At 41.8% G+C, this 20,901-nt stretch overlaps 1 protein-coding gene across 3 annotated transcripts in view; it reads right to left on the bottom strand.

The window, feature by feature from the left end:
* The window catches only part of SLC4A8 (solute carrier family 4 member 8), a 121,812-nt gene that overhangs the window by 66,994 nt on the left and 33,917 nt on the right, over window positions 1–20,901 (bottom strand). For all 3 annotated transcript variants that reach the window (XM_063593058.1, XM_003810796.4, XM_034935824.4), the window contains exon 2: window positions 5,522–5,603. Coding sequence is in view for 2 of the 3 variants with exons in the window: in XM_003810796.4 (XP_003810844.3) it covers window positions 5,522–5,603 (82 nt within the window). In the remaining variant the exon portion in view is untranslated. The remainder of the gene's footprint in view (window positions 1–5,521; window positions 5,604–20,901) is intronic.

A 20,901-nucleotide genomic window follows, 5' to 3' on the forward strand; every position in this document is an offset into this window, starting at 1 on the left:
GATAAAATGTTTAGTATCTGGTGGAATCGCACTTCTTACCCTCCTGTCTCAGGAGAGTTCTCTGTTGCCTCGTGTATATCTCAGGTCATTTTTAACAGGCAGGTCTCTGAACATAATGTAGTCATCTTGCAACTTCATAGAAACAGAAATATAGAGCCAGAGGAGGTCATCTGCTAAGATGTGGGATTCCAGACCCTGACATTATCAGTATAAACTATAAAAAGCATATAGCGTGAAAATACTAAATTGAATACCATCTTAATAAAATACAATTTGTTAACTCATTATGTTCCATTATAGTATGTTAATGAAATCCCTGTAGCACACTACTGAGACCAACCCAGGTGGCATTAGCAGCAGACTAGAGTCAAGTAATTGTGCCAGATCCTGTCCCAAGGGCTGGGGATACAATAGTGAACAGAACAAAGTCTTCAGGACACATATTCTGGTTGGGGGGGTCAGAAATGAAAACAAAAATATATCATTTAAATATTAATTATTACTATGAACCAAATAAGGTAAAATGCTAGCGTGTCTAGGGTAAGGGGTAGGATGGAGAAGGGAGACTTTAAGATGATTAGAGGGGACATCTGAGTGATAAAAAGGAGAGGCCATGAGAAGACCTGGGAGAAGAGTATTCCAAGAAGGGGGAAGATCAAGTGCACAGGTCCTAAGGTGGGAATGTGCAGAGCTGGTTCTGGGGCAAAAGGATGGCCAGTAGGGCCAGGGCAGGGTAGAAAAGGGAAGGAAAGGAGATGTACAAGGACAGAAAAACAGGCAGGGGCAGGTCATGAAGAATCTATGTGCTGTAAAAAGCATAATTCGATCCTGAACAACCACTTCTGGCCAGGCACAGCGGCCCACACCTGTAATCTCAACACTCTGGGAGGCTAAGGAAGGAGGATCACTTGCATTCAGTAGTTTGAAACCAGCCTGAGCAATACAGCAAGATTCCACCTCTATAAAAAATAAAAAATTAGCCAGGCATGGTGGTGCATGCCTGTAGTCCCAGCTATTGGGAGGCTGAGGTGGGAGGTCACTTGAGCCCAGGAGGTGGAGGCTGTGGTGAGCCATGATCGCACTACTGCACTCAGTCTGGGCGACAGAGTGAGACCCTGCCTCAAAACAAAACAAAACAAAATTTAAAACTAAACAACCACTTTGGCCTCTAAAATGATGACCTGGTGTTGTAAAATCTAGTACAGCTAGATAGAGCTGGACTTAGGTTAAGAACAGCCTCAGTGAGAGATGACTTTCAGTTCTTCAATACAGCCATCCCAACCATGGGTTTCCTCTTCCCTACAAACCCCGCAAAGGATTACTAGCCAGGCTAGAACCTCTACTTCTCCTTGCTCCTTGAGCCCATTCCAAATACTTCCACTGGGCTCATGCTGGTATACTGCTAGTATTATTTAATTTTAAAGGAGAAATTGAGGAGGCAGTGATTGGATATTAGAAACTGCATTATTAGATTTCATGTTATTGGTTTAAATTACTCACTGTCACTATTAAAGTAAAACAAGGAGGCCAGACCAAATGACTTCCCAGGCTTGTCCAGATGATGGCTAGTCCAGGTTCTAATGTTCGAGTCCTATGAAAGTTTCAGGCTAGGTTATTCTTCAGAAAAGACATGATGGTTCAATTGTTCTCACTGTCCTGACTTATTACTGCAGAAAGGGACTACAGAAGGGGCTTAGTAAATGTTTGCTGAGTGAATAATATATGGTTTTGCTTGGTATCTAAATTCCCACTATGTAGGTTTGAGGCATAATGGGGAAGACATCCTATAGATGCCTTGAATGGTTCTGTAGGAAGTAAGGTAAAGCTTACTTTAGTACAATCAATTATCACGAACATTAGCCAATCGCAATGCCTGTCTTTTGAAAATATCAGAGAGACAGGCAGAAATGAAATCAAGTTCGGCAGGGGGTCAGAGCTAAGAAGGACCAAGCGGCTGTCAGAAAATCAGGCATCAGTTTCTAGTCTGGGAGTTCTAAAGCAAGGATTTGGATTTTCTGAGAAAAATTGGCAGAAAAGATGACAAAAAGACACTAGGAAATGAATATAGCACCAATAAAATCCAATCCATCTAACTGGATTCTGGCCACCCAGTGACTTCATTAAACTAATTCTGTGGTCACTTTGTTGGCCATTCAACCGCTCTTTGCCCCCGTCTTCTACCTACCAACTCGCACAAATCCCATTTTTTTCCCATCTAACTCGTCATTCTTTTTTCCAAAAAAGGTCAAACCTAGTCTTTTGGAACTATCTGTGTGCAAATAAAGTATTCTAATTTAGTAAAAATTATGGGAAAGATGTAATTTTAGTCTATAGTTTAAAAAATAAGTACATATACACATGCAGAGAGCAATCTTTAGTGAACTGGCAATGAATCATGTGAAGCAGGACAGGAACCATAGGTTTGACGTACCCTGCAGATGGAGATTGGGCCTACTAAGGTACAATGCAGTACATGCACACTGTTTACCCCGCACTCACACAGAGCTCATTAGCACATACAACAGGGTGCTCGGCTCCTCTGGGCTTACAGGTTAACTCAAAGTCAATAACTGCAGAGGTGAATCTCACATGTCGAGCAGATGTAAGCCTTTTTAGAAGTTATAAATATGACCAAATGGCTCTTACCTCTGTTAAAAATGTATTAGAAGGCCTTAAACTCACTCCAGAGTTCATTAATTTAGTAGTTAATCAGGAATAATGATCTGCCAGGAAAAAATGGAAAAAGCCATCCCTCTAACTAAAGCAACTGCCTCTTGTTCCTCTGGGACTGGGAAAGTCCACTGAAGCACATCATGGACTATTGCTCTTCTTGAGTTCATCTTTGGAACGTGTTCTGATGTTGGCTTTTGACTCTTCTCACATATTAAAAAAAAAGCAACATAATGGCTTAATGCAACTTCTCTTACTGATAGAATTAATTTATGCAAAAGACCCACACTTACAAAGTTTCTAACAATGTACACAGACTAAGTCTCAGAAATAGTTCTTAAAATGGGGTAAGGATAGCCAGGCATGGTGGCATGTGCCTGTAGCCCCAGCTACTTGGGAGGCTGGGGTGGGAGGATCACTTGAGCCCAGGAGGTCAAGGCTACAGTGGGCTAAGACTGGGTCACTGCACTCCAGCCTGTGTGACAGAGCAAGACTGCCTCAAAAAACAATCAAACAGAAACAAAAAACTCATATTCTTGGACTAGAGGTTGTTGTTTAATATAAATAAATAAAATGTGGTAAGGCAATGATTTATAGTTTATGTCATGTGGGCAGAAGTTATGACATAAAGGGGAAAAAAGACCTGGAGATTTTTTTTGCAGCCACAGAACCTGATATCATGGCATGCATATTGAATCTGAACACAATTTGCTTCTGTGTTCCATCAAAATGGTACTCGTTTTATTCTATGCCTTCAAGAGATAACACTACCCTGAGTACAGCCTCATTGAGTCCTAGGGCTACCCTTCAGAGTGAGTCTGAGTGGAACCCACAGCACAGCCAACCCTACAGCAAATCCCAACTCTCTCCTCTCTTCTCCAGAGCTGGTCTAGAACCACATCAGGCCTGAGATCTGGTTCTAGTTTGTCCACCATTTGTGTGTAATGCTTTTTTTTTAAGTGTTAACATAAATAAGATTCTAGTTTTCAAAAAAGTCTATGTACAAAGGACCATCTCCCAACACACTATGCACTAGTAAGGCTGTCATCACAGACAGCATTCTTTTTTAGCAAAGTAGAACATGCATAAAGAACAGATGATGTCATCTGGAGACGCTGCTCCCACCGCCAATTACTCAGCTGATCTCTGTGGACAGAACCAGTTATTAAGATTCAAGAGAGCTTGCCCAGGTTTCTTATTCTACTCCCAAGTAGACAAGAGTGTTCATAAATGGTTACCTCCTTGCTGAGGGCAAAGGTCCAGTGGTGCTTGCTATAGAACAACTAAACTGACAGCAACATGCCCCCAGGATGCAATGAGAGGGTAGAGAGACCACATGATTATCAGAACAGAAGAAGAGGCAAGAGCAACATACAAAAATTTTATTTGATGGAGCAAGATATTGAGGTTGGGTGGTTAATGACAGTTACTGTCCTCCCTTGCAGGCTGTGTGGCAGAATGAAAAGAGCAGGATTCTCTCCCCAGCCTCACCTGCAATTAGGCTCGATGACCTTGAGCAGTTTCCTCATGTGTAAAATAGGGATAATGATACCTACCTGCCTGGGGTGCTATGAAGATGAAAAGGACAACTTGTATAAGGTGCCTAATCTAATGCCTAACACACAAGGGGCATTCAACAAATGTTAGCCTTCCATTCCACACCCTTTCCTTCTCCCACTCCCTCCCAACTGCTGCAACTCACATGTTCTCTTCTTCCATCTGGTCAAAATAACTTGGAAAACTTCACCTTGGTATACCCAAACACCACTGACCTCCACAGAGCCGCCCACGTCAGTTCTCATGGTAACAGACCCAGAGGCTGAGTCAGCCTCTACAGCTTCCGTTCTCCCCATCAAAAGGACAAGTTTTCTCTGGAGGTTGTACAACTTTGATGAAAAAACTGTCACGGGAACAGGCAGTACAGAGAGAACATTTCACATGCTGTCTCAGGCATCAGAAAGTTGCTGTATCACAGCCTTCAACATTGCAGGGGATGCTGCAGAGATTTCACAAAGGCTTTTGAGCCAAATGTGGCTTCTCATTAAAGCTATATTGGATACTGGACATGAGCCTTCTTCTAATGAAACTGAGCATCAACACTAATTAGAAAACCATGGCCAGGTGTGGGTCCAACTCCTAACACACCAACTAGTCCCCAGGGGAAGAAGGAAAGCAGGACACCACATAACGGTCATGTGGGGAGCTGGGGGTGAGGTGCAGAGAAAGGAAGAGCTGAAATAAGGTAAACTGGACAGAGTGGGTCATCCAAAATGCCTCTTCTTTCCTTTCCACTTCAGCTGGGCTTTTATATAACTTTGATGTTATGAACTCAAGAGTATGTCACAGGTGTGTTCCTGTTTTCCCTCTTGTTTAGATGAAACCACCAGGCAGAAATGGGTATAAATAGAATAGAAACAGTAAATATTGGAAATGGGGTAAAAATAGGGTTTTATAGCCAAAATGAGTATTTAAAACTATTTGTATTTTATTTTCTCTTTAAGTTTTGTATTTATTTGTATTTCCAGGCAGTTGTCAAGAATCAACGCACTGAACTGAGTACATCACATTCTCAAAGAACAGGTTATTTGTTAATATTTATATTGGACTTCACCGTGTTCAAAGCACTATCTCCCATGTAGGCAATTAGATCCTAATGATATCCCTGTAAGGTAGGACAAGTATTAGTATCCCCACTTTTATTTACCAGATGAGGAAAGTGAGGCTAAAGGAAATCAAGTGATTTTCCCCAAGGTCTGACAGCTAGTGAGAGAGTTAGGACACAGAGCCAGGTCTTCCCACACCAGGCTGCCCCTCACCAATTTCCCTGATCACACAGCATGGCAGTTCTTACCTTCCAGCTCTTCTTTTTCATAGTGAATGTTGAGAATTGTACTGGTCCCACCCTGATCCACCACAGCTTCTTCATCTGGTCTCTGTTTAAACACAAATAAGTAGTCACAGTAATACACATACCTCGTTCAAATATACAAATCTTGTGTATGCCAGATTCTTTTGAGATACTTACGGGGGAAACACAATTGTTTACCTGTATTTTTACATGTGAACTTCACAATACCTTTTAGATGCAAATATGGTAGCCATTCTCTTTCTCATTTTATAAATGAGCAGACTGACACTCAGAGAACATTAAGTAATGATGGCCCAGGGTCACAAATGTCATAAAAGGCGGAGCTAGGACTGAGCCTAGGTCTTTTAAAAAAAAAAAAAAAAACAGAGAGAGAATGGGTCACCCAGGCTATATTGCAGTGATACAATCATAGCTCACTGCAGCCTTGAACTCCTGGGCTCAAACAATTCTCCTACCTCAGCCTCCAGAGCAGCTGGGATTACTAGGACGTGTCATGAGCCCAGGTCTTGTGGCTGTAAATCTCATGCCTTTTCCACCTCCCCACTCCATCTATACCTCTGTATAACATTTTGGCATTTTGCAAGTGCTGTGAAGCAAGTTGTCCCATTTGGTGTAGATTGGTCTCCTTGGCCTCTTTGCAGCATTTGGGCCTGTTTACCACACGCTGTCCTTGAAATTTTCCATCCTGCTCCTCTTATCAGGCCTCCTCTGTCTCATCCTTAGTCTTTTTCTTCCTCTAACCATAATTTCCAAGAAAGCGCTCTCTACTCTTTGTTTTCATCACTTGAGACTTACAATTTCAACTGCAGTCTGAAACTGTGGTTCAGTAATTGATAAGCCACTAGGATGCCACACCTCAAGAACCATGTGTCTAAAACCCAACTAACTTTCCTTCCAAAACTAACACCCTGTGCTCATTTGTTTATTCCTACCAATGGCACCATCATTTATTAGCCCACAGGTGAAATTTCAAAGTTACTTATTCATCCATTCCACATGTATGAGTGCCTACCATATGCCTTCAGGTAGCTAGTTCCCTTTTCTTATCAAGTCTTTCTTCCTTTGCAATTTCTCTAAAAAATTAATTTTCATCTCTCATCCACTCTTCCCTACATGCTCCAACCCTTTAAATCATATTAGGCATTTCTTTCTTTTTTTTTTTAGTTCTGGAACCACACCCACCTTCTTTACTTAGTGCTGCTGTCTCTTCCTGGAACTACCATTCTCTCCCTGCCACTCCCACCACCCGCCCCCACCTTTGATGATGATCAAACAGATCATCATCTCTTTGATCTCAGCCTCAACACACTTACTTGGAAGCCTTCCCTGATTACCCACCCCGACTTCCAAACTAAGCTAGGTCCACCATTTATATACCCTCATAGCACACTGCAATTCTCTTAGTAATAAAATGTCTTGGCCGGGCATGGTGGCTCACACCTGTAATCCCAACACTTCGGGAGGCCAAGGCGGGTGATCACCTGAGGTCAGGAGTTCAAGACTGGCCTGACCAACATGGTGAAACCCCATCTCTACTAAAAATAAAAAAATTATCTGGGTGTGGTGGTACGTGCCTGTAGTGCCAGCTACTCAGGAGGCTGAGGCAGGAGAATCACTTGAACCTGGGAGGCAGAGGTTGCAGTGAGCTGAGATCGCACCATTGTACTCCAGCATGGGCAACAGAGCGAGACTCTGTCTCAAAAAAAATAAAAAAAGTCTCCTCTGTTCCTTGAGGAAGGAACTATGTCCATCTTCCTCACCACTGTATCCTAGCACCCAGCACAGACTTTTCACATAACAGTGCTCTATAAATCTTTGTTAAAAGAACGAATACACAATTCTCAAAAGACAAACAAATAGTCAACAAATATATGAAAAAATGCTCAACATCACTAATCATCAGGGAAATGCAAATCGAAACCAAAATGAGGTATCATCTCACTCCAGTTAGGATGGCTATTATCAAAAAGACAAAATATAACAAATGCTGGCAAGGATATGAAGAAGAAAGAACCCTTATACACTGTTGGTGGGAATATAAACTAGTACAGCCACTGTGGAGAACAGTGGAGGTTCCTCAAAAAACTACAAACAGAACCACCATATAATCCAGTAATCTCACTACTGGGCATTTATCCAAAGGAAAGGAAATCACTATATTAAAGAGACATCTGCATCCCCATGTTTATCGCAGCACTATTCATAATAGCCAAGATATGGAATCATCCTAGGTGTCCAACAACAGATGAATGGATAAAGAAAATGTGGCATATATACACAGCAGAATACTATTCAGCCATAAAAAGTATGAAATCTTGTCATTTGTGGCAATATGGATGGAACTGAAGGACATTATGTTAAGTGAAATAAGCCAGGAACAGAAAGTTAAACACTGCATGTTCTCACTCATATGTGGAAGCTAAAAAAAGTTGATCTCATAGAAGTAAGAAGTATAAGAGAGAATATTAGAGGCTGGGAAGGCAAGGGGGAGAAGTGTAGGGAGAGATTTGCTAAAGGATAAAAAATTACAACTATATAGGAAGAATAAGTTCTAGTGTTCTATACTATAGTAGGATGACTATAATATAGAGTTTCAAACAGCTAGAAGGAAGATATTGAGTAATCTCAACACAAAGAAATAATAAATGTTTTAAATGATAGATATGCTAATTACTCTGATCTGATCACTATACATTACATGTATTGAAACATCACTATGCACCCCAATGAATATGTACAATATTACTTAAATATTACTTGTCAATTTCAAAATAAAAATTAAACATTTTAAAAGAATGAATATAATGGCACCTATCCTATCAATACCCTGAATCACAAGACCCTGAATTATTTCAAAAAAACTCTTAGCTGATTTCCCTGGCAATCTATTTCCCTTCTCAAACCTGCAACTCCAGCCAAGCTGACTGATTCCGAGAGCACTGTGCACATTCCCACCTTTATGTCTTTGCTCATATTGTCAGGTCATCTAGTCATCTAACATGCCATTTCCCCAAACTCTCCAGCACATTAAATCCCCACGTCTCCTGTATTAGTCCATTTGCATTGCTATAATGGAATACCTGAGACTGGGTAATTTATTAAGAAAATAGGTTTATCTTGGCTCACAGTTCTGCAGGCTGTACAGGAAGTGTGGTGCTAGCATCTGCTTCTGGTGAGAGAGTCAGGAAGCTCACAATCATGGCAGAAGGCAAAAGGGAAGCTGGTGTATAATATGGCAAGATGGGGGCAAGAGAGAAGGGAGGGCCCAGACTCTTTTAAACAACCAGATCTTGGGTGAACTCAGAGCAAGAACTCACTCATTACTGTGAGGATGGCACCAAGACATTCATGAGGCATCTGCCTCCATGACCCAAACATCTCCCACCAGACCCCATCTCCAACATTGGGGATTACATTTCAACATATTTGGTGGGGACAAATAGCCAAACGATATCACCTTCCTTCTAGATCCTGCTCAAGTTTCCAGCTTACTGTTCCAAAGTTACTATTTTGTAGTTATCATCTATGCTCCCAAATAAGACAACTCTGAACATAAGGCAATCCATTTTCCCAATGGGAAGATTGAAATAAAGTTTTTGAGGCCAACTGGAATAAACAAACTTTTAGGGAAGTAAATAAAATAGTCTAATATCTACTTAGGATTTTTATGTATTAAATTAGCTTTAAAGACATTTAAAATTATATATTATTACTACCATGGAAAAATCTCCAAAATATAATATTAAGTTTAAAAAGCAAGATGGAGAAAACTGTATAATTTGCTACCTTTTATCTAACAAAGGGTGTTGGAACATAAGTGTTTGCTTACATTTTAAAACAAATAGGATGACTGCAGTGGCTCACGCCTATAATCCCAGGACTTTGGGAGCCCAAGGCAGGTGGATCACTTGAGGTCAGGAGTTCGAGACCAGCCTGGCCAACATGGTGAAACCCCATCTCTACTAAAAATACAAAAATTAGCCGGGTGTGGTGGTGCACGCCTATAATCCCAGCTACTTGGGAGGCTGAGGCAGGAGAATCACTTGAACCTAGGAGGCAGAGATTGCAGTGAGCCAAGATTACGCCATTGCACTCCAGCCTGGATGACAGAGTGAGACTCCATCTCAAATAACTAACTAACTAACTAAATAAATAAATAACAAATAAAAGAAGAAAAAGTCACAAAAGATTTTTTTAAATAGTTACCTAGAGAGGAGGGAGGGAATAAGATGGAAGAGACAAAGATAGAAGCTAGACTTTTCTGAATATGCCTTATTTTGTAAATAATTTACATAATGTAAAATTAAAAATTTTAAAGTAATTCCCCAAAATCAAAAACAAAATGAAAACAAAGGTCAAATTGATGGTATAAATTCCAAGAGAAATTATTCTAAGTAACATTAAAACATAGTAACCTGACTGAACATCCTCAGTGGCATATACTCTAAGGACAAAGAAGAATTTTAAAAGATCTGAAACTGTTTTTTGGTTATCCTATTGTTGGTTGTAGGGTTGGTGTTGGTATTCTGAGGCTTGTTGTGTGTTGTGAGATAAAACAAATGAGTAGCTATGTGAACTTATTCTGTCACTCCCAGTGCGGCTGAGGACTGGGATTCTCGGCAAGAGAGAAAGGAGATACAGTTTTAAGACAAAAGGTAAATAAGAGCCATGCAGTCCTAAATTGAATTGGAAGTATCAACAATAATATACAATGCGTTTTTATTTTTAATGTGTTTAAATTTACAAATTTATATTTTCTAGCTCTGCCCACTCAAAGGCTTAGAAAAAATGATCAATCAGTAGCAATGAGTATAATTAGTACCTACATTATAGTCTCTTAAAATACCATTTTGTAATAAAAGGAATCAGAGCTCCCTGGAGAAATGGCTGGTCATAGGTCCCAGCCAGGAAATGTACAAGGTAAGTCTTAAACATCTTATTATGTTAGATAGTAAGGAAGCACTCGAAGACAACTAGGATTGTGTCCAAAGGACTCAGGAGCCAATTTAAAGGGGTCTCTTGCCAAAAAATAGGACAATTTGAGCATCAGTAGGGTAATGCCTACAACAGATTGACCATGTCAATATGTTAAGATTGATGAGTTCACTTCACAAGTCACTTTTATTTTATTTGTTTATTTATTTATTTTTAAAATAGAGAGGTGGCGGAGTTGGGGCGGGTGGTCTCACTATGTTGCCCAGGCTGGTCTCGAACTCCTAAGCTCAAGTGATCCTCCCTCCTCAGCCTCCCAAAGTGCTAGGATTACAGGCGCGAGCCACCACGCCTGGCTTCACAAGGTCACTTTTAAAATTAACTAATTGGTCACATTTGGAGGATAACACTAATAAACCAACTCATTACTTTGAAAACTGGCAAATAATTTATCTGGGCTTTCCTAGATAAATTATACTATAGAGTGGTACCACAGAGTAGATGAGAAAAGCTTCTCATTATGGGAGAGACTAAATGAAAAGGGAATGATGGAATAAAATCATTTTGCAATCCCTAATGGATTGTACTGATTTTCAACAGCCACTAACATCACAAAGGAGAGACAATCAGACATTGTATGCCTCCTAATGGGAGACCATATCACCACCCATGAGGTAATCTTACCAAATAAATTGTCCCTGAATCTGATCAAGCCTCTAAATCCAAATACCAATTTACTGAAAGTACAATAAAACAGAGTTCCTTGAAAAACAACACCACGGGAATACAATCAGCAAAATCCAGATTCTGTCCCCTCAAAAGTTCTAGGAGGATAGGTACTGGGTCTTACATTCATCAATATCTACCCAGCATCCAGTACAATGTCCAGTACATGGTAAGTATCCCATACATTTCAATGAATGTTTATTAGTTTTATAAACTCTTTGATAATTGATCAGATGTTTTCTCATAAAACTATATAAATAAATAATTAGATATATGAATAATTATTCATGTTGGCTCCCCTACTGGTTTTTAATATCCAGAGGATAGGAATCAATTAATTATAATACTTGGTACTGTCTTCAGACACCTGACACCGCAGAGAACACAGTGGGAATCTAGAGGAACAGAGGGAGGGAGGGTAGGAGAGATGATTGATTTCTTTAAAATTGTAACTGCAAAATATAAAGAGCAAGGTCAATCATCTGAAAAATTCAGGTTGAAAAACTTTCTTGCTGTTTGTTAGTTTCCTTAATTTAGATTGGTTAACCACAGCCTAAATTCACTGAATAATTGTTCATCCATTTTCTTTGTCTTGCCAAAGAAAACAGAGCCACTGTCAATAACCATTAGCAAAAGCATTTGAAAGGTCAGGCTTGAATGTGAATGTGTGGACTTTGTTTGAATCCTGATTCAAATAAAACAAGTATTTTTTTAAAAACTACAAGGTACTCACATAAATGTAAACAACTAAATGAAAATTTGACTATATTAGGAAACTATTTTTTCAGTATAATAATCTCGTGTGTTTTGGCAGTTATGTCGTTGTTTTAAAAGAGTCTTTAATCTTTAGGGCTACACACTGAAATTTTTACTCATGAAATAATATGTCTGAGATTTGGAGAATAGATGAACATAGATGAAACAAGATTGTGTGGTCAGGCTCTGCAACTCATGCCTATAACCCCAGAGCTTTGGAAGGCTGAGGTGGGAGGATCGTTTGAGGCTGGGAGTTCGAGACCAGCCTGGGCAACATAGTGAAACCTCGTCCCTACAACAAATTCAAAAATTAGCTGGGTGTGGTGGTATGGGCTTGTAGTCCCAGCTACTCTGGAGGCTCAGGTGGAAGAATTGCTCGAGCCCAGGAGTTGGAGGCTCTAATGAGCCGTGTTTGTACACTGAACTCCAGCATGGCCAACGGAGAAAGACCCTGTCTCAAAAAAAAAAAAAAAACAGATGGCGTGTTCATTGTTGACGCCAAGTCATGGGTACATGATGATTCACTATGCAAAATCTCTCTACTTTGCTATATGCTTGAAATGTTCCATAAATTTCAGGCACATACAAAGTTTGTTTGAAATCATTAAAAATGAAAAGAAAGGAACATCAGGTCTCTTTGGCCTGTGTTTGCTGCAGATTCCTCACCAATTGGCTATTATTTCCTCTGATAGTATCATTTATTTATGGCAAAAAAGATGTCTCAATTGTGGTCCATGGATTTCTAGGGTGCTTGTAAATGGGCTTCAGAGGATCTGTGGGAATATGTGTGAATGTGCACTTTTCTTGGGAGAGGGTCCATAACTTTCATCAGATTCTCTCACAGGGGCTTGTGACTCAGAAAAGATTAGAATCCTGAGAAACACATTATATAAGCTTAAGAAAAAGGAAAGGAAGGAAGGAAGAAAGGAAGGAAAAAGCCCTATTTCTGAGTATCCTCTTTTCTGAACTTCCTCTTAGTTCACTGATAATGACCCACTACGTAAATGTGAATTGACTTGAGTGCCTACCTCAAGGACTAGATAGATAAAAAGAACTAAGAGGGTTAAATACACATTAAAATGCTGAAATTGCAAGGCAAGCCTTGAGAAAGAAAGCATTGTTATGAGCCTTGAAAAATGAATGAATTATAACTGAGTAGCAGACCAGATTCTCACTTAACAGTAAATGGAAATTAAAAGGCACGGGCAGAGCTCAGTCTTACATAATGGCCCCAGCTCCTGGAAGCAGCCACAGAGGCTACAGGGAACAGGGAAGGTGGGGAGCAGAGCCCACCTCAAGCTCTCTCTCTTAACACACTTCCCCCGAGGCTCCTCTCTGGACCTGCGTGGTGGTGGACCTGCCCAAATGAATCCCACCTCCTTTCCTGCAGTAGGTCTCAGACTTTTTACCTCAAAGAACCCTTGCATCTTTTTCAGTGTTTTCAGAGAGTACATACATTAACATTCTACTTCACTCCCACCACTATCCCTGCCAAGACCCCCCCCAAAAAAGTCAAGTGTTTATTGAGTTCTAATACATTCAACCATTTAAAAATCAATAAATGTAGAGATGATTTCCAGAGTTTTTTGTTTGTTTGTTTGTTTTGAGACAGAGTCTCGCTCTGTCATCAGGCTGGAGTGCAGAGGCGCCATCTCAGCTCATCGCAACCTCCGTCTCCTGGGTTCAAACAATTATCCTGCTTCAGCCTGCCGAGTAGCTGGGACTACAAGTACGCACCACCACGCCCAGCTAATTTTTGTATTTTTAGTAGAGACTGGGTTTCGCCATGTTCGCTAGGATGGTCTCTATCTCCTGACCTCGTGATCCACCCACCTCAGCCTCCCAAGGTGCTGGGATTACAGGTGTGAGCCACTACACCCAGCCATTTCCAGGGTTTCTTTCTTTTTTTTTTTTTTTTTTTTTTTTTGAGGCGGAGTCTCGCTCTGTCGCCCAGGCTGGAGTGCAGTGGCGCCATCTTGGCTCACTACAAGCTCTGCCTCCCAGGTTCATGCCATTCTCCTGCCTCAGCCTCCCGAGTAGGTGGGACTACAGGCGCCTGCCACCACGCCCGGCTAATTTTTTTTTGTATTTTTAGTAGAGATGGGGTTTCACCTTGTTAGCCAGGATGGTCTCGATCTCCTGACCTTGTGATCCTCCCACCTCGGCCTCCCAAAGTGCTGGGATTACAGGCGTGAGCCACCGCGCCTGGCCCATTTCCAAGGTTTCTAATCAGCAAACCAAGGTAATACACTTATATACCTCACATTGTGTTTTACATATGTTGCCTCACTTAATCCTCAAAACAGTTCTAAATTGAGGCTAAGATCTCACAAAAGCTAAGTGAGATAAGAACTCTAATCAAGTCTGTGTTCCTTACTAACATTAGTAAGTCAGTATGCTAAGATTGCCAAAAGCAAAGAACCTCACCATTTAGTCAGATGGACTAATCATGGATTAATGCCCACAGTAAGAATAGCTTAAGATCCACATTATTACCTTCTTAAATCCTTGGCGCTCCAGAACCCTGCACCCCAAACTGCCCTTTACTGACCAGACCTCCAATAGTTCTTCATCTCCTTATTCACTTCCATCTTCCTCTTCATCCAGCAGAGCCTCAGAATGCTGGCCCTTTGGGGAGTCCATCACCAAATCTGACCCACGGGTCCCCAACTCTCCAATGCCCTCAAATACTTTCTTACTGAATGAAAACACCCTATAGCCACAAAAAAAAAAAAATTCCACAAGGACTTATGCAGCTGTTCCAGACTTCCTCTTCTCAGTGGCCATGAGCTCCTGAATACCCATGAGCTTCCCATTCTAACCCTTCAGCAGCCTGCTAGGAGCCTAAAATTCCAAAATGGCTCTGGCTTCTCAGTGATTCTTTTGCTGAACCCCACTTGGAGTCACTCCTGTTCGGTATAGGTTACTAGGTAGTACACTGTGATAGATTAATAGTCCTCTAAAGAGATGCACATCCTAATCCCTAGAGTTTGTGAATATGTTCCCTTATAATGGCAAAGAGAAATTAAGGTTGGAGACGGAGGTAAGGTTGCTAATCAGCTGATCTTACAATAAGGAGATCATCCTAAATTATGAAAACCATTATGTAATCTCAGTGTAATAACAAGGATCCTTAACGTGAAAGAGAGAGACAGAAGACTAGAGTCAGAGAAAAATGTGATGACAAAAGCAGGTTCTGAGAGATGCTATGTTTCTGGCTTTGGAGATGGAGGAAGGGAACTATGGGCCAAGGAATGCAGGCAGTCTCTAGAAGACGGAAAAGGCGAGGAAACAGATCCTCTCCCAGAACCTCCAGAAAGAAACAGTCCCACCAACACTTTGATTTTAGTCCAGTGAGACCTGTATCAGATTTCTGAACTATAGAACTGTAGGATAAATTTGTGTTTTTTAAGCCATCAAATATGTGGTAGTTTGTTATGGCAGAAATTGAAAACCAATACATATATTATGACTTCCTGACTACCAAGACCAGGACCAGTAAACTTGTTACTACCTATGGGAAACAACCAACCTCTCCATTATCTAAGATCTGTTGCTGTTACCTGGCAGCAGATTTAGAATAGACACAATTGCTTTTCTGTGTCCTGATTACTACCATGACCCTGTCTACCCTGCCAAGGCAAACCATGAGCTAAGACGATTATCTATAGATTTTGAAGGAAGTAAATTTGCAGTCTGAATTGTCCCCAGTTCTCTGCTCAAGTCTCTGCTTGACAAGTCTGCCCACATCTCTCCTACTGAAGCTCCCTAGCAGATCTGGGAAAACCAGATAAAAAGAATGCCCACAGGTTCCCCAATTCTCTCATATGGAAAGAATACCTAGTATGTGTGAGGAGAGGGTGGAGGGGTATGTGCAATGTAGTGAGAGGAGAAACTGCTATCTACAGTTGATACTTTTGTTCAATAATATGAGCAAATATTTACTGACTGCTTACCATAAACTGGCTATGACCCTCAGAAAAGTTGATGCACTCCCTGTAGAGCCATTCATTCATTCGCTCAGCAAATATTTACTGAGCTCCAACATGTGCCACAGTCACTAGGCACTAGAATCCAGGTCTCCTTCAGAACTCTTGTCTTAGAGCTTTTTCAGGTCCATCATAAGACATGGGGTGTAACTCTACTCCTATCAGCCATGTTTCTCAATTATCACCCACTTACCAGGGTTTATTATTGTGAAGATTTCTGCAAAATTTTCCATTCTGAGCAGGCCTGATACACATAAAAGCCTTGGTAATTGCCCAAATTCACTTGCTTCCCCATCCACCATTTTCACCCTCCCTGAACTTTCCTTCAGTCCCCAGCACCACTTGGCTCAAATGCTGAGAGTTCCAATCTCACCAGTTTTCTCTTTCAACACTTCCTTCTGCTTGTTCTGAAAGTGCTTATCAGGAGAACTGTGAAGATACCAGGTGTCCCCAGTTCCAATCCAAAGTAGGGGCTTTCCTTAAAGCTTTCTGACTTCCTTCCTCTATTACTACCCCCTATGAAAAGTTCATTGACTCTTAAAATTTCAATAACCGGCTGGGCGTGGTGGTCATGCCTATAATCCCAGCACTTCAGGAGGCCGAGGGATGAGGATCGCTTGACACCAGGGATTCAAGACCAGCCCAGGCAACATAGTGAGACTCTGTCTCTATAAAAATTAAAATAAAAAAAATAGCTGGACATAGTGGTTCATGTCTGTAGTTCCAGCTACTAGGGAGGCTGAAGTGGAAGGATCACTTGAGCCCAGGAGGTCGACGCTGCAGTGAGCTGAGATCACACCACTGCACTCCAGCCTGGGCAACAGAGTGAGACCCTGTCTCAAAAATAAATAAAAATTCCATAAACACCTTCAGAGATCTCATCAAAATGATGACTAATGTAGGTCTTCATTAACTCATCCTGAATTATACCAATGGCCTCCTAGCTGGCCTCCCTCATTGCAGTCTCTTCCCATCCTGTCTTCCCAAACACTTAGTGAGTGCTTATTCAGAGCCAGGTACTGTTATAGGCAACAAAGACACAGCCACAGTAATGCACAGTGATTAAGGGCACATCCTTTGCAGAGATGCAGCCCTGGGTCTGGCAGGGCCACAAGCAACCCTGGCACTTAGAATTACTTAACCTCTCTATGCCTGGCAGAGTAGCTCATGCCTGTAATCCCAGCACTTTGGGAGGCCGAGGCAGGTGGATCACCTGAAGTCAGGAGTTTGAGACCAGCCTGGCCAACATGGTGAAACCCCATCTCTACTAAAAATACAAAAAAATTAGCTAGGGGTGGTGGCAGGCGCCTGTAATCCCAGCTACTCGGGATGCTGAGGCAGGAGAATCACTTGAACCTGGGAGGTGGAGGTTGCAGTGAGCCGAGATCATGCCATTGCACTCCAGCCTGGGCAACAAGAGTGAAACTCCATCTCAAAAAATAAAAAAATAAAAATAAAAATAAAAGAATTACTTAACCTCTTTATTATCTTTGTTTTCTCATTTGGAAAACAATAATAAAGTTCCATAATTCTCAGGGTTATAGAGAGCATTAAGTGAGATAATGCATGAAAAACACTTAGCATAGTGCCTGGCACATGGCAAGCATTCAATAAAAGTTAACAGTAACAGCAAATGGAGCTGTCAGGTGAGCAGCAGAGATGAATATGTATATTCCACAAGTCAGGGTTCACGGAAGATAGCACTTGGTAGGTGTTGTGAGCAGGGGAGAGTGAGTGACGAATATAATAGAATGATATGGAGCCAGATCTTGAAGGTTAAAATGGAATATTCTTGGCGGAGAGGAGGGGAAAGATTTTCCAGCTTCAACGCCTGAGCAAAGGCACAACATAGAGGGAAGAGATGTTGTGTAATGAAGTAATGGCCATCTGTCACTCTGTGCCAATCCTGACTAGACCTTGAGCTCCTTAAGGGGAGGCATCTGGCTTTGGATATGGGAGAGCTGCTCATTCACTTATGCAATTGAGCACCAATTTTATACCAGGCACTGTGCTAGATGAGAAGATTTTCTGCTTGTCCCCTGCCCTCAAGAAGCTTCTAACTGAGATGATAATAAACAAGAAGCCAAAAGAAGAATATTTCAGGTAAGTCATATGTTATAAGAAAATAAAACAGGACCATCTTAAAGAGAGTGACTGGGATGAAGGTTCAGAGAAAGCCACTCTAAGGAAGTGACATTCTAGTTGAATCATGAGAAGGCCTGGGTAAAACAGCATCCTGGGCAGAGGGAATGACAGGCACAAGACCCACCTGAGGTATGCAAGACTCACTGTATTGAAGAAACAGAAAGCCAGAGGAGGTGCAAGAAAGAGAGTGGAGGAGAGGCAGTCCTGGGAGGGTGGACAAGAGCCTGATTGTATTCAGGCTTGGTAGGCCATGATAAAGAGTTTGGATTTTATTCTAAAAGGCACCAGGAAGCCACTGAAGGGTTTCAAGATAAGACGTGACATGATCTGATTTGTGTTTTTAAAAGCTCCCTGTGGCTGCCATGTGGAGAGTAGTCTTACAGAAGGGCAAGAAAGAAAGCAGAGGGAACTGTTAGAAGGCTAGGACAGTAGCTCACATCTTCCAAAACAGCACAGCCTTATGATATTTAGAGGTGATGTCTGGAACCTCTCTGTTTACATCAAGTTACACAATCTGCTCACTTTACAAGGCCCATCTCCACACAGCCTAGTTAGCACATAGAAGGTTTAATTGGTCATTGCCAGTCAGTTGACTGTCTCTCCCCCAAGTCATCCCCATTTCCTTTCCTCCTTCTACCCTCATTCTCTTTTCCTCCCTATCTCTCAAATTTCCATTTGCCTATTACCTGACTCCAGCCTTCATGAGGTCCTACTGTTCCCATTGTATTCCTTTTCTTCTCCTCACCCTACCACCCAAGAAAGTTTCACAAACTAGATATAAAGGAGATATTTTCTATCCTACTCCAGAAGTACTCAAGAATTACTAATTTCACAGAACACTAACAGAAACCTAAGGGTCATGATGCCCTCAATAATACAACCTGTAAACATTCTGCATGTTAAGGACACTGTATCCTCACATTCATTCCAACCTATTCTCCCCACTGCAGCCAAAGAAATCTTTCAGTAGGAAAATCTGGGCCGGGCACGGTGGCTCACGTCTGTAATCCCAGCACTTTGGGAGGCCGAGGCGGGCAGATCACGAGGTCAGGAGATCAAGACCATCCTAGCTAACACGGTGAAACCCCGTCTCTACTAAAAATACAAAAAATTAGCCAGGCGTGGTGGCAGGCGCCTGTAGTCCCAGCTACTCCGGAGACCGAGGCAGGAGAATGGCGTGAACCTGGGAGGCGGAGCTTGGAGTGAGTGGAGATCGCACCACTGCACTCCAGCCTGGGCGACAGAGCAAGACTCCATCTCAAAAAAAAAAAAAAAAAAAAGAAAGAAAAAAAAAGAAAATCTGTTCATGATCTCATTTGCTCTCTCATGCCCTCTCTCTCTCTCCCGGTTAGGAGAGACCCCCTCTCTCCCCTTTCCCCTCTACTTAAACCCCTTCAGTGGCTTCCCCTTGTTCCTCAGATAAATGTCAACTTCCTCAGCATGGGCTCCAAATGGCCCTGTGTGTTATAACCCCAGAACACATCTCATATACCATTCCCCTCATCGCTCCTTGTTGCTGCACCACACTGGCCTTATTTCAGGTCTCTAACCAGGTGTGTCCCCCTCTGCCACAGGTCTTTTGTGTAGCTGTTCTCTTTGCCTCTCAGGCCCTGTGATCCCCCTCTTCCCTCAGTTAACATTTATTCATCCTTTAGCTCTTTGCCCAGATTTTCTTCCTTAGCAAAATCTTCTCTGAGACCATGTCTGGAACCACTGTTATACACGCTTATGGCACTGCCTATCTTTCTTCAAAGCATTTATCACAGTTTATGATATTTATTTGTGTGATATTTGATTAAAAATAGTACTTCTCCCCTCCCCCACTAAATGATACGCTCCAGGAGGGCAAGAACATTGCCTATTTTTTCTTACCATTGTATCCCAAACAGAGATTGAATACATTTAATAGGCTTTAAGGGGGTTAGATATGCATTTTCCAAAATCTTAGATATTGTTCTTTTCAGACAGAGCAAGGAAAGAAGGATGTATCTTCTATTAATAGTAGCAAACTATTAACCAGGAAGAAGAGGAGAGAGTCAGTGTCTGATATTCATTTTGTTGCAAACTCAGGATATTTTCCCTGCCTCCTCCGGGAAACCATCCCTGAGGTCAACATGGCACTTGTTTCCAAGACGTGTCATCCTCCCTGAGATGGCCCATTACCCTCTTCAGAGCCCTGTACTTCAGACTTGCCTCCTCTTCCAGCCCTCTTTCCAAGGCAGAAACCACACCATCTGATTGCACAGGAAACGGGGAGTGAGAATTCAATGGGCTGCCACTCATTCACTAAGTGTCACACAATAAACATTACTCCACAAAGCCCTTTCACAAACAGCACTTCGTCTGATCCTCAAAACAACCCTGTGAAGCAAACAAAAAAGACATAACTATTCCCATTTTAATAGCTGGGGAAACTGAGGTTCAAAGAGGCAAGTGACTTACTCAAGGTCACAAAGTTTGTGTGAGGCAGAGGTAGGATTTCAAACTACAGACTCTAACACTTAGTCCAATGCTTTTCCTTACATTAGCCGCCCCAACAGTTCTAATACCAGTTACTTAACCTTGGTTTTTTAATTCCCTTAAATAAGCACCTGTTTCTGACCCCTCCACACATCCTCAGCCCAGTTTGCAGTCCCTACCCAGAAGTTTTCAGGTGTCTGTTCAATGGGGCAGAGGGAGTCACAAACCGGGTCACCCTATCAGGGATTGGTCCCAGCCTCCAGAGTCTTTTCTGGCTTTTCCTCTGAACCACTGAGGAACCAGGAACCCCCAGAAATAAAAACACAAAGAGAAGACGTGCCCCACCAGAGCAAG

The sequence above is a fragment of the Pan paniscus genome, chromosome 10 (genome assembly GCF_029289425.2).
Source record: "Pan paniscus chromosome 10, NHGRI_mPanPan1-v2.0_pri, whole genome shotgun sequence".
NCBI lineage: Eukaryota > Metazoa > Chordata > Mammalia > Primates > Hominidae > Pan > Pan paniscus.